At 44.8% G+C, this 12,215-nt stretch overlaps 2 protein-coding genes across 2 annotated transcripts in view; one reads left to right on the top strand and one right to left on the bottom strand.

Annotated features, from left to right (window-relative positions):
- Positions 1 to 7,019, top strand: part of skic3 (SKI3 subunit of superkiller complex) — a 39,971-nt gene extending 32,952 nt beyond the window's left edge. Inside the window, exons 37-41 of the mRNA XM_021605314.3 lie at positions 2,108 to 2,272; positions 2,387 to 2,539; positions 4,481 to 4,611; positions 5,055 to 5,178; positions 5,746 to 7,019. Coding sequence (XP_021460989.3) covers positions 2,108 to 2,272; positions 2,387 to 2,539; positions 4,481 to 4,611; positions 5,055 to 5,178; positions 5,746 to 5,820 — 648 coding nt within the window. The 3' untranslated portion in view covers positions 5,821 to 7,019. The remainder of the gene's footprint in view (positions 1 to 2,107; positions 2,273 to 2,386; positions 2,540 to 4,480; positions 4,612 to 5,054; positions 5,179 to 5,745) is intronic.
- Positions 7,020 to 7,042: 23 nt separating this feature from the next.
- gig2p (grass carp reovirus (GCRV)-induced gene 2p) lies at positions 7,043 to 11,849 on the bottom strand. Its single transcript, XM_021605312.3, has 2 exons — positions 11,243 to 11,849; positions 7,043 to 9,545 (listed from the first exon to the last, which is right to left on the bottom strand). The coding sequence occupies exon 2, from the start codon at positions 9,542 to 9,544 to the stop codon at positions 8,864 to 8,866; it is 681 nt and encodes a 226-aa protein (XP_021460987.3). The 5' UTR covers position 9,545; positions 11,243 to 11,849; the 3' UTR covers positions 7,043 to 8,863.
- Between the last annotated feature and the right edge of the window lie 366 nt (positions 11,850 to 12,215).

Genomic DNA, 12,215 nt, shown 5'->3' with positions numbered 1-12,215 from the left:
CACCACACATCCAAGTACATCGGACCAAATTATGAAAGACAAGAATTTTACTTTTTAATTCCGTCAAGTCAGTGTGGATGAGGTGAAAACATTATTGTCGTCTATCAATAATGACAAGCCACCGGGGTCTGACAATCTGGATGGAAAATACTGAGGATAATAGCAGACAACTCCTATTTGCCACATCTTCAAATTAAGCCTACTAGAGAGCGTGTGCCCTCAGGCCTGGAGGGAAGCAAAAGTCATTCTCGTACCCAAGAATTGTAAAGCCCCCTTTTCTGGCTCAAATAGCCGACCAATCTGCCTGTTACCAACCCTTAGTAAACTTCTGGATAAAATTGTGTTTGACCAAATACAATGCTATTTCACAGTAAACAAATTGACAACAGACTTTCAGCATGCCTATAGGGAAGGACATTCAACAGGCACAGCACTTAAACAAATGACTGATGATTGGCTGATAAAAATTGATGATTAAAATATTGTGGGTGCTGTCTTGTTAGACTTCAGTGCACGTTTTGACATTATCGATCATAGTCTGCTGCTGGAAAAACATATGTGTTATGGCTTTACACCCCCTGCTATAATGTGGATAAATAGTTACTTCTCTAACAGAACACAGAGGGTGTTCTTTAATGGAAGCCTCTCAGACATAATCTAGGTAGAATCAGGAATTCCCCAGGGTAGTGTTGAGTAAAGCTATGTAAGTGCCTATGTATGCGGATGACAAAACACTATACATGTCAGCTACTACAGTGACTAAAATGACTGCAACACTTAACAAAGAGTTGCAGTTAGTTTCAGAGTGGGTGGCAAGGATTACGTAAGCCCTAAATATTTCTAAAACTAAAAGCATTGTATTTGGGACAAATCATTCACTTAACCCTTAACCTCAACTAAATCTTGCAATGAATAATGTGGAATTTGAGAAAATTGAGGAGACTAAACTGCTTGTAGTAACCCTGGATGGTAAACTGTCATGGTCAAAACATATTGATACAACAGTAGCTAAGATGGGGAGAAGTCTGTCCATAAAAAAGTGTTAGTGCTGTTAAGAAGGCAGAGTATCAACATGACAGGTCCTACAGGCCCTAGTTTTGTCGCACCTTGACTACTGTTCAGTCGTCTGGTCAGGTGCCACAAAAAAGGACTTAGGAAAATTGCAATTGGCTCAGAACAGGGCAGCACGTCTCGCCCTTGGATGTACACAGAGGGCTAATATTAATAATATGCATGTCAATCTCTCCTGGCTCAGTGGCGGAGAGATTACAGTGACTTCATCAGTACTTGTATTTATGAGAGGTATTAACATGTTGAATACACCGAGCTGTCTGAACTACTGGCACACAGCTCGGACATCCATGCATAGCCCACAAGACGTGCCACCAGAGGTCTCTTCACAGTCCCCAAGTCCAGAACAGACTATGGGAGGCACACAGTACTACATAAAACCATGACTACATGGAACTCTATTCCACATCAAGTAACTGATGCATGCAGTAAAATTAGATTTTAAAAAACAGATTTAAAAACACCTTATGGAACAGCAGGACTGTGAAGCAACACAAACATAGGCACACACACACACACACACACGATAACATACACACTATACACACACATACACATGGAGTTAGTACTGTAGATATGTAGTAGTAGGGGCCTGAGGGCACACAGAGTGTTGTGAAATCTGTGAATGTATTGTAATGTTTTTAAAATTGTATAAACTGCCTCCATAAGAAATACAAATACACCCTGTACATGCAACAGTCATACGTCCCCTATACGCTCAGCACTTCCAAACCACATCCGTCATACATCTCTCTGAGCTCTGTAGTCTAATTTGAAAGTGAAGGAGTTTTCATGTTTGATCTCCTGAAGGTGTTCCTCCTCTCCTGCTATTCTCCCTCTAACCCCGTCTCTCCTCCCTCTAACCCCGTCTCTCCTCCCTCTAACCCCGTCTCTCCTGCCTCTAACCCCGTCTCTCCTGCCTCTAACCCCGTCTCTCCTGCCTCTAACCCCGTCTCTCCTGCCTCTAACCCCGTCTCTCCTGCCTCTAACCCCGTCTCTCCTCCCTCTAACCCCGTCTCTCCTGCCTCTTTCCCAGGTCCTGAGTGTGTCTCCTGAGCACCCCGCTGTAGTCCTGCTGTTGAGGCAGGTGCAGTGTGAACACCTCCTCCTGTCTAGTGCCGGTACTGCCCTGCCAGCTTCTGTCCTGGAGCAGCTCAGCAGTGCCGTCTCAGCCAATCACACCTCAGTGGCCGCCTGGCACGTGAGTCACACACACTGCTGACTGGGCGGGGTTGAAGCTATTGGCCTGGATGTCTGTAAAGTTTTGTATGTTCGCGTCCTTCTTCCCTCACTTGTCTCTCCCCTCCTCTCTCAGTGGCTGGCGGAGGTGTATCGTACCCAGGGTCTGCTGGTACAGGCAGTAATGGCCTACAGACAAAGCCTGCAACTGGCGTCCCAGCTTGACCTCCACAGTGGGAAAATGGCATGTCTTCTGCGCCTAGCCCTGCTGGCCCTCAGCCCCTGCATGGTGAGTCTCCCTCTGGGACTAGCCCTTCTGGGCATGGTGAGTCTCTCTCTGGGACTAGCCCTTCTGGGCATGGTGAGTCTCTCTCTGGGACTAGCCCTTCTGGGCATGGTGAGTCTCCCTCTGGGACTAGCCCTACTGGGTATGGGGAGTCTCCCTCTGGGACTAGCCCTGCTGGGCACGGGGAGTCTCCCTCTGGGACTAGCCCTGCTGGGTACGGGGAGTCTCCCTCTGGGACTAGCCCTGCTGGGCACGGGGAGTCTCCCTCTGGGACTAGCCCTGCTGGGCACGGGGAGTCTCCCTCTGGGACTAGCCCTGCTGGGCACGGGGAGTCTCCCTCTGGGACTAGCCCTGCTGGGCACGGGGAGTCTCCCTCTGGGACTAGCCCTGCTGGGCACGGGGAGTCTCCCTCTGGGACTAGCCCTGCTGGGCACGGGGAGTCTCCCTCTGGGACTAGCCCTGCTGGGCACGGGGAGTCTCCCTCTGGGACTAGCCCTGCTGGGCACGGGGAGTCTCCCTCTGGGACTAGCCCTGCTGGGCACGGGGAGTCTCCCTCTGGGACTAGCCCTGCTGGGCACGGGGAGTCTCCCTCTGGGACTAGCCCTGCTGGGCACGGGGAGTCTCCCTCTGGGACTAGCCCTGCTGGGCACGGGGAGTCTCCCTCTGGGACTAGCCCTGCTGGGCACGGGGAGTCTCCCTCTGGGACTAGCCCTGCTGGGCACGGGGAGTCTCCCTCTGGGACTAGCCCTGCTGGGCACGGGGAGTCTCCCTCTGGGACTAGCCCTGCTGGGTACGGGGAGTCTCCCTCTGGGACTAGCCCTGCTGGGCACGGGGAGTCTCCCTCTGGGACTAGCCCTGCTGGGCACGGGGAGTCTCCCTCTGGGACTAGCCCTGCTGGGCACGGGGAGTCTCCCTCTGGGACTAGCCCTGCTGGGCACGGGGAGTCTCCCTCTGGGACTAGCCCTGCTGGGCACGGGGAGTCTCCCTCTGGGACTAGCCCTGCTGGGTACGGGGAGTCTCCCTCTGGGACTAGCCCTGCTGGGCATGGTGGGGATGATTGATTCAACATATTTAATACTGAACTTAATATAGGATTTTGTTGATGGAGTTTCTGGAATACCATGGGATGTTAAATGTACAGTTATTTACACATCCATGACAAGTCAAGAATGCGGAGTTTGTTTGTATTTGTATTCCAGTAAATTACACAATGTGAACCCTTTTTCCTAAAAATGTCTGAAATATGGTTAAACCAAGGTAGCCGGTGTATTGAGTCAGTTGCTAACACAAAACACACTCACACGGGCCCATCCCCCCAAATACAGAGACCAACAACAGAACACAAACAGACGGCATGTTAGTGAGGAATGACACACACAATGATGGGACAACTGATCAAAGCCAAGTGGAAATGCAAACAGCACCAAGGGTATTCATTGTCCCTTTCAACAGCCCCAGTGTATGTACAGCTCTAAAAGGGGAGGTTTGAGTTATGCATCAGGCCTGTGAGCATAGCCGTGAGAAGTAGGGGTGCTGATGGTGCTGCAGCACCCCCTGAAAATATATATATTTTTAAAAGGAAACAAATGTCCCACTAAAGTAGTTCAATGGGCCTTTACTAGGCCTGTATTAGTGGATCAATATAGCAGTCTGTAGGGAAGAAAAAAAATAAACCAAACATCTTCCTGTGGCTATGGCTGTGAGACTTTTTAAGAGGAATAGTGAACCTTGGTGAGAGAGGGGAATGAATGTTTCTCTTCCTGTGGGATGGTAATTATCTGTCTCTACCTGCTGAGCCCAAATTAGATTTCAGACAAAGCCTTGAGTAGCATTAGACAATTCCTTGATTAAACAGTGGAACATTGCATTGTCAAGGGACATTCACCTTCTGCTCACCTCAATGGAGGTATGAAATGTCTTTATTTTTTTTCTTGTGTGTTTCAGTCGAAAGTCCCTGGTGATGAATGGAAGGAGCTGGTTCTGGAGGCGACCACCGAGGCTCTGAAGCTGGGCCCCTCCCCTGTAGCCCTCCTTGTCCAGGCCCTGCTACACTTCGCCACCAAGATGTCCGCCAGGTGGGAACCCCTGCTACTCATCAGAGTGGCTGGCGATGTCCCAATTATCTCCTTTCTCCCAAAGTGTGGACTTATTCACTTCTTTACCAGTAGCTTCCTTTCAAGTTAGGAATCAGGAATATGGTGAAAACTCCCACTAGCCAATGTCTCCACCAAGCCAATGCATTTGGATTTATGGGAAGTAGTGAATGAGTGAACACTTCAGGATAAAGGAGATATTATTGGGATGTACCCATAATCTCCATTTCATATTCTCGCTCCTCGAACCATGACAGCAAATCTTCAATGCATGTGTTCAACAGTACAGTTGATATTACAGACAGCTTATTCTTGTGTGATACAACTTCATAACACATTCACAATAGTAAAAGCCCGTGCACATCCACTGCAAACAACTCTCCTGTCGTCTGAATCGGATTGCTCTGATTGTTGATGTGGTCCAGGGAGACGAGGCGTTTGTTGGAGAGGCTGGTGTACTCCCAAGGTTACCCAGAGACTGTGGCGTGTGTGGCTCGCTGGTACCTCCTACGCCACCTGCATGCCAAAGACGACCTGGAGCTGATGGACGTGAGTACAGAATGAACCAATTACAGACAAAAGATTTCCAAGAAGTATACAAGTATTCATGTGTGATTGTTTTAAAGACTAATGTAACCGTATTTGTGGTGAAAGTGAGATGCCATATTTAATACAGGAGAAAGTAGTATATTTACTGTGTATTGATTGCTTGGTCTGTCGAAGCAGGGAGCACAGTTGAGGTCAGGTGTACTGTTTCAATAAGGAGCAGGCCAGCCAGGTGGGATGCACTGAGGTAGCAGCAGTTAGCTAGGGACTTCCAATCAGGTAACAGAAGATCATTAGCCTAATGTCTCAGAGGATGAAGTGATGAGGAGGGTCAGGTGGTCAAAACACTAGCCTCTGAAGATTGTATCTTGAAACGTTTTGAACAGCGCGGCAGTGGTCATATCATGCATAGGGTGTGTTCGTATGCATGAGATGACCTGCTACGCTGTTCAAAGGGTATTCTGCATGTAGGTAGAAGGTAGTGGTACGCAGTGAATACATCCCTTAAAACATGTTCCTGTCACAATGTTTAGTGTTCCTATTCAGCAGTTTTACTTTGTGTGTCTTTAGACCCTGGTGGATGACGCCAAAGCCAGTGGAGACAGCAGACTGCTGGAGTTCCACACACGGCTCGCCTCTTGCTGACTGCCCACTACAGACTGACTGACTACCAGGGGGGGACAGCACAGCTCCATCCACAGCCAGCCACTCACTCTGCAAACAATGCATGACCTGAAGTCAACAATGTATCTCCTTCATTGCCTGACTCTTGTGCTTTCTCTGTCTTTCACAATCGTGTCAAAAGTTTACAGTACTTATGGTATTTGTATGCAATAGATTAGTTTAGGCAATCAGTTCTTACTATGGGATATTGAGATTTGGGAATAACACCAACAGGAGGCACTGAGGGTCAAAACACTAGCCTCTGAAAATGGTATCTTAACTTTTTGAGCAGCGCGGCAGGATGTAGAGGAGTGGTCATATCATGCATAGGTTATGTTGTCGCCTATCAATGATCGTATGCATGAGATGACCACTCCTCTATATCCTGCCATGATGTTCAAAGGGTATTCTTCATGTAGGTAGAAGGGAGGCACGGTAGTGGTAAGCAGTGAACACATTCCTGTCACAATGTTTTACTTCCAGGGTGTAACAGTTTAACTTCAAGTTCTTAGAGGTGCATTCTGTAGCTTTAAGTTAATTTCTCCAGTGGCAACTCACAGTACCACAAACACATTCAGCCAAAAAACAAATGGGTACATTTGGATGCACCCAAACCTACACCTTCAGATTCAGCACTTTTGACCAGAAAAAAATAACTAAATTCCAAAACATATGTATGGTCTCCCTACAGCTTCTGGTGAATGCTCACTTGTTAACCCATATTTAACTGATCACTTACTAAATGCCTTGACTGACACTTGTGATATTGACAGACAAACAAGATAGTGTTTCAATTCTGTAGTTGGCTAATTAAGAATGTAAGCTTTGTTATTGCACTATGCTGTTTATCATGTAGGAAAGTGCCTTCAGAGCATGAGCTATATTAACATATCTGCTTTTGGGTGTCGCCTTAAGACAGAAAGGATGTATCACTTGATAACATGTTTAATTTGCGCTCAAAGCCAACCCACTGGTGCGGAAGGCCACCCTTGATGTATATGCTCTAAGCCTGCCCATGAGTCAGGACTGAAGAGTAAAGATGGTTGAAATCACATCACACGCCACTGGGTCTCAAACTCCTTAGATTCCAGTGTAGTTTGCACTGTGCATACTGAGGAAATTGTGTTTAAAACGAGGCACTTTCTCCGAAACGCATCAGCAATAAATATAATTGAAGGAAATTAAGCTGCTGTCCTGAACCTGCTTTTACAATTGTTGCTTCTTTATTTCACGTGAATGCTGTCACACATTGCCAAATGATATCAAATGATATCATGTAACCACTGCCATAGCTATATGTAAGAACCACAAACCCTATGAGGAAAAAGCATTTTTACTTTGGAGCTCATGTATTTCATATGAAATGGATCAAATCAAACTATTTGCCACATGTGCCGAATACAACAAGTGTAGACTTTACCGTGAAATGCTTACTTACAAACTCTTAACCAACAGTGCAGTTCAAGAAGAAAATAGTGATACTGCAGGAATAAAAAGCCAATACACAGTACCAGTCAAGTTTGGACACACCTACTCATTGAAATGTTTTTCGTTATTTGTACTATTTTCTACATTGTAGAATAATAGTGAAGACATTAGAACTATGAAATAACATAGAATTATGTAGTAACCAAACAATTGTTAAATCAAAATATATTTTACATTATTCAAAGTAGCCACCCTTTGCCTTGATGACAGCTTTGTGCACTCTTGGCATTCTCTCAACCAGCTTCACCTGGAATGCTTTTCAAACAGTCTAGAAGGAGTTCCCACATATGCTGAGCACTTGTTGGCTGCGTTTCCTTCACTCTGTGGTCCAACTCATCCCAAACCATCTCAATTGGGTTGAGGTCGGGTGATTGTGGAGGCCAGGCCATTTGATGTCATCACTCTCCTTGGTCAAATAGCCCTTACACAGCCTGGAGGTGTGTTTGGAGTTCATTGTCCTGTTGAAAATCAAATTATAGTCCTAAGTGCAAACTACATGGGATGGTGTATCGCTGCAGAATGCTGTGGTAGCCATGCAGGTTAAGTTCCAGAGTTCCACCGGTCTCATGTCCATTGCTCGTGTTTCTTGGCCCAAGCAAGTCTCTTCTTATTATTGATGTCTTTAAGTAGTGGTTTCTTTGCAGAAACTCAACCATGAAGGCCTGATTCACGCAGTCTGCACAGTTGATGTTGAGATGTCTGTTACTTGAACTCTGTGAAGCATTTATTTGGGCTGCAAGTTCTGAGGCTGGTAACTCGATTGAACTTATCTTCAGTGGCAGAGGTATCTCTGGGTCTTCCTTTCCTGTGGCGGTCCTCATGAGAGCCAGCTTCATCAAAGTGCTTGATGGTTTTTGCGACTGCACTTGAAGAAACTTTCAATGTTCTTGACATTTTCCGGATTGACTGACCTTCATGTCTTAAAGAAACGATGGACTGTAGTTTCTCTTTGCTTATTTGAGCTGTTCTTGCCATAGTATGGACTTATAGGGGCTATGTTATGTATACAGGGGTGGTACACAACTGATTGTCTCAAATGCATTAAGGAAAGAAATTCCACAAATTAACTTTTAACAAGGCACACCTGTTAATTGAAATGCATTCCAGGTGACTACCTCATCAAGCTGGTTAAGAGAATGCCAAGAATGTGCAAAGGGTGGCTACTTTAAAGAATCTCATAAAATAGATTTTGATTTAACACTCTTCACTATTATTCTGCAAAAAATAAAAAAACCCTGGAATGAGTAGGTGTGTCCAAACTTTTGACTGGTACTGTACAAGAACATGCTATGTGTCTTCGTTGATCCCCTCTGGCACATCATTGTTCACCAAAACAGCCACATACAACATAAGCCTACATGTGGAGATAAAAGGTTTGTTCAGGAGATACATTCTGGCCACATGATGTACAGCATATATTTTACAGGAGAATAAAATATTAGGTCCCTGAGATACATGTATGCAATAACACACCGCCGAAGACTACTAGACCATGACACATCACTGCTACTCCTTGTCTTCTACCCCCCTCCCCGTGTCAGGCACTGGCAGAGCAGGTGTGTTTGGTCATTTGGGTGCAGATGTTCTGTCCGCAACCCCAGCACGGGAGCAGCGTATGTGTGTGATCTGATGTGGTTTTCCTCTTGCACAGGGTACACACACCCCCAGCCACCGCAACCTGCATGTCTCCACCCCTTCCAATCCCAGCCCGCTTCTGTGAAACCAACTGCTTTAGCTCAGCCAGGATGGTGGGGTTGGGCGCCTTGGCGATGCTAGTGACCATGACACGCTGGGGGTCAAACACACAGTCCTCCTCCAGGCCGCTGGGCACGGATTGCATGCCACAGTTGGGGGGAACCCATGCGGTGTCGTACCCTGCTGCGTTCCAGCTCTTTTGCATAGGGTGGTTGTCTTTGTCGATGCGTTTCACGCGACCAGCGTTAACACGCAGCTGCAGCACCACACGGTTGGAGGGGGGGGATTTTAGCGGGTAGCGCTCTGCCTTCTGCTGGTTGCGGCTCACGTACACACCGGGGCCCAACATGCCATCAGGGGACTGGCGGAAGCCATTGGTGATGATGAGCCGAGCAGTCTGGACATTGGTGCCATGGTACATAGTGTAAGAATCCCCCTTTTGAGGCTCCTGCTCTGCCCCCAGTTCCAACACCAGGGATTTGTCATCGTACACCACGTCCCAGCCAAAGAACGTCACCGACATCCTAGAATGGAATTAATTGGATAGTCAAAACAAAATATTCTTCAGGGTGTAAATGGGAGCCAAATAGAACTTCAAATGAATGGAACGGTTTGAAATTATTTGAGTTGGCTGCTAAGTGTAGGCCTACTGCCTGGCATTGGTGTAAAGTGCTTTAAAGTGGCAATATGTAACTTTTTGGGCGACCTGACCAAATTCACACAGAAACGTGAGTTATAGATCTATCATTCTACTTGAAAGCAAGTTTGTTCTATGTGCGTTATTTCAATGCTTCCCATTCTTAAGTTTTGTTTTTGCATCTTTTACTTTCAGTTTAGTACACAACCTTCAAACCGCTGAAAATATAATATTTTTGCTTTTGAAAAATATGATGGTACAATGATTCTCTTAACTATGCTAACTTATTTTGTCACATTAACTGAAATTAGGCAAACTATTACAGCAACCAGGAAATGGCAGAGTGATTTCTGCATAGTGCAACTTTAAGTAAAAATACTTTAAAGTACTACTTAAGTAGTTGTTTGGGGTATTTGTATGTTACTATTTACATTTTTGACAACATTTATTTTTACTCCACTACATTCCTAAAGAAAATAATGTTATTTTTACCCCATACATTTTTGACACCCAAAAGTACTGTTACATTTCAAATGATTCCTTATCAGGCTGAGAAAATGGTCCAATTCACGCACTTATCAAGACAATGTCCTAGTCATCTCTACTGCCTCTGATCTGTCACTCACTAAACACAAATGTTTTGTTTGTAAATTATGACTGAGTGTTGGAGTGTGCCCCTGGCTACCCATACATTTTTAAAACAAGTAAATAGTGCCGTCTGGATTTTTTAATATAAGGAATGCGAAATTATTTCTATGTTTACTTTTACTTTTGATAATTAGATATATTTGAGCAATTACTTTTACTTTTACTTTTGATACTTAAGTATATTTAAAACCAAATACTTTTAGACATTTAATCAAGTAGTATTTCACTGGGTGACTTTTACTTTTACTTGAGTCCTTTTCTATTAGTGTCAATATGTAACTTTTTGGGCAACCAACCACATACAAATGTGAGTCATAGATCTATAATGTTACTTGAAAACAAGTCTAAAGTGGTCCCTCTGTTATTTCTATGCTTTCCGTTCTTAAGTTTCATTTTTGAGTCTTTGTCTTTCGGGTTTTGTACACCAGCTTCAAACAGCTGAAACAGCAATATTTTTGGTTATGGAAAATATATTTCACAGCGGTTTGGATGGTACAATGATTATCTACACTATACTAGCTTATTTTGTCACATAAACTGACATTAGGCAAACTAGAGTTTTAGCAACCAGGAAATGGCGGAGAGAATTCCGCATAGTGCAACTGTAAGGTATCTTTACTGTTACTCAAGTATGACAATTTGTTATTTTTTCCACCACTGCATCCTGATCTCATCATCCCTGTCTATCCCTACAGTGGACCCTAACAGATATAGCCTACTGTAGCCTACATTTAAATTACGCTAGAATGTCATATTTATAGTCATATTTCATTTATGTCTTGTACATTATACACAGCTGCTTAAACATGCAACTGTATGGACCACAGACAATGGCATAACCATAACAGACAGAAATAAATATTAGTTTAGTTTCACTCAAGTCCTATCAAAAATGTTTCCAAATTAGTATTACATGTATATTAGTGTTTTTCTTACCTGTACAGCAATGCGTCGCCGAAGTTCGATCTGAGCAATTATACTTTCGCTTTCTGTACAACTAAATTGAAAGTAGCCTAAACTAATGAAATGGCACTACGTTCTGAAAACGGGAACGTGTCGCAATAATAGAGCTAGACGCCGTACAGACCACATAATTGGGCCTATATCTTAGAACTCGTAATGCATATGCACAAGCATTTCGCTACACTCGCATTAACATCTGCTAACCATGTGTATGTGACAAATAAAATTTGATTTGATTTGATGATTCCCATAGAGAATTCCTCTATAATTAATTATTGCAACAGTTGCAAGCTCAACTCGGCAACTAACAACTTGGAGGACACTTTTGGGCTGCGTATCAATAGTGAAACTATTTCCTCTCCTCCTCACCTTAATATAAGGTTATATCAAATAGTGAATAAGGTGCTGGGGTATAATACAGCAAATTCAGGGGTAGCCCTGACACAAACCCGGTCCAGCGACTGTCAAGCCAACACCTTAACCATTTATGCCAAGAGGTCCAAGCCTCTTGACATGTTGGGTTAAAGTTGCTACATTACCATTACCCCCTTCCTTTGGGAGAGCTTGTCTCCATGCTTTTCTATACCAAGTCCCTCACATGTACACAGCTCTCCGATTGCTCCACCCACCATCCCACTTCTGACACCAATGGAGTGAATTCAAGGGGTAGCACCAACCGTGACTTTAACCACCCTGGTCCAGCGACTATCAAGTCAGCAGCTTAACTGTTACACCAAAAGGTCCAAACCTCTTGAGAAAGTCGCTAAAGATATTCTGGATAGGGAGAGTCAGTCCCTGCAACATGACATACAGCCTTCATAGACTTCCCCACAGGCTATGCTGGCTGCTGCTGTGTAGAACATTAAGAACCTCGTCAATTATGCCATGTCCCCCCCCCTACTTCCCCCTTCCCTCCTCCAAAGACAGCGTGAAGAATTGAAGGGTC

The sequence above is a fragment of the Oncorhynchus mykiss genome, chromosome 6 (assembly GCF_057628025.1).
Source record: "Oncorhynchus mykiss isolate SJ-2025 chromosome 6, ASM5762802v1, whole genome shotgun sequence".
Taxonomy (NCBI): Eukaryota; Metazoa; Chordata; class Actinopteri; order Salmoniformes; family Salmonidae; genus Oncorhynchus; species Oncorhynchus mykiss.
The sequence above is the reverse complement of the archived record's forward strand: the minus strand, read 5'-3'. Positions and strand labels throughout refer to the sequence as shown.

What these genes read in the sequence shown, in the direction of transcription:
- gig2p (XM_021605312.3), bottom strand. Translation starts at nt 9,544, where the DNA reads ATGTCGGTGACGTTCTTTGGCTGGGACGTGGTGTACGATGACAAATCC.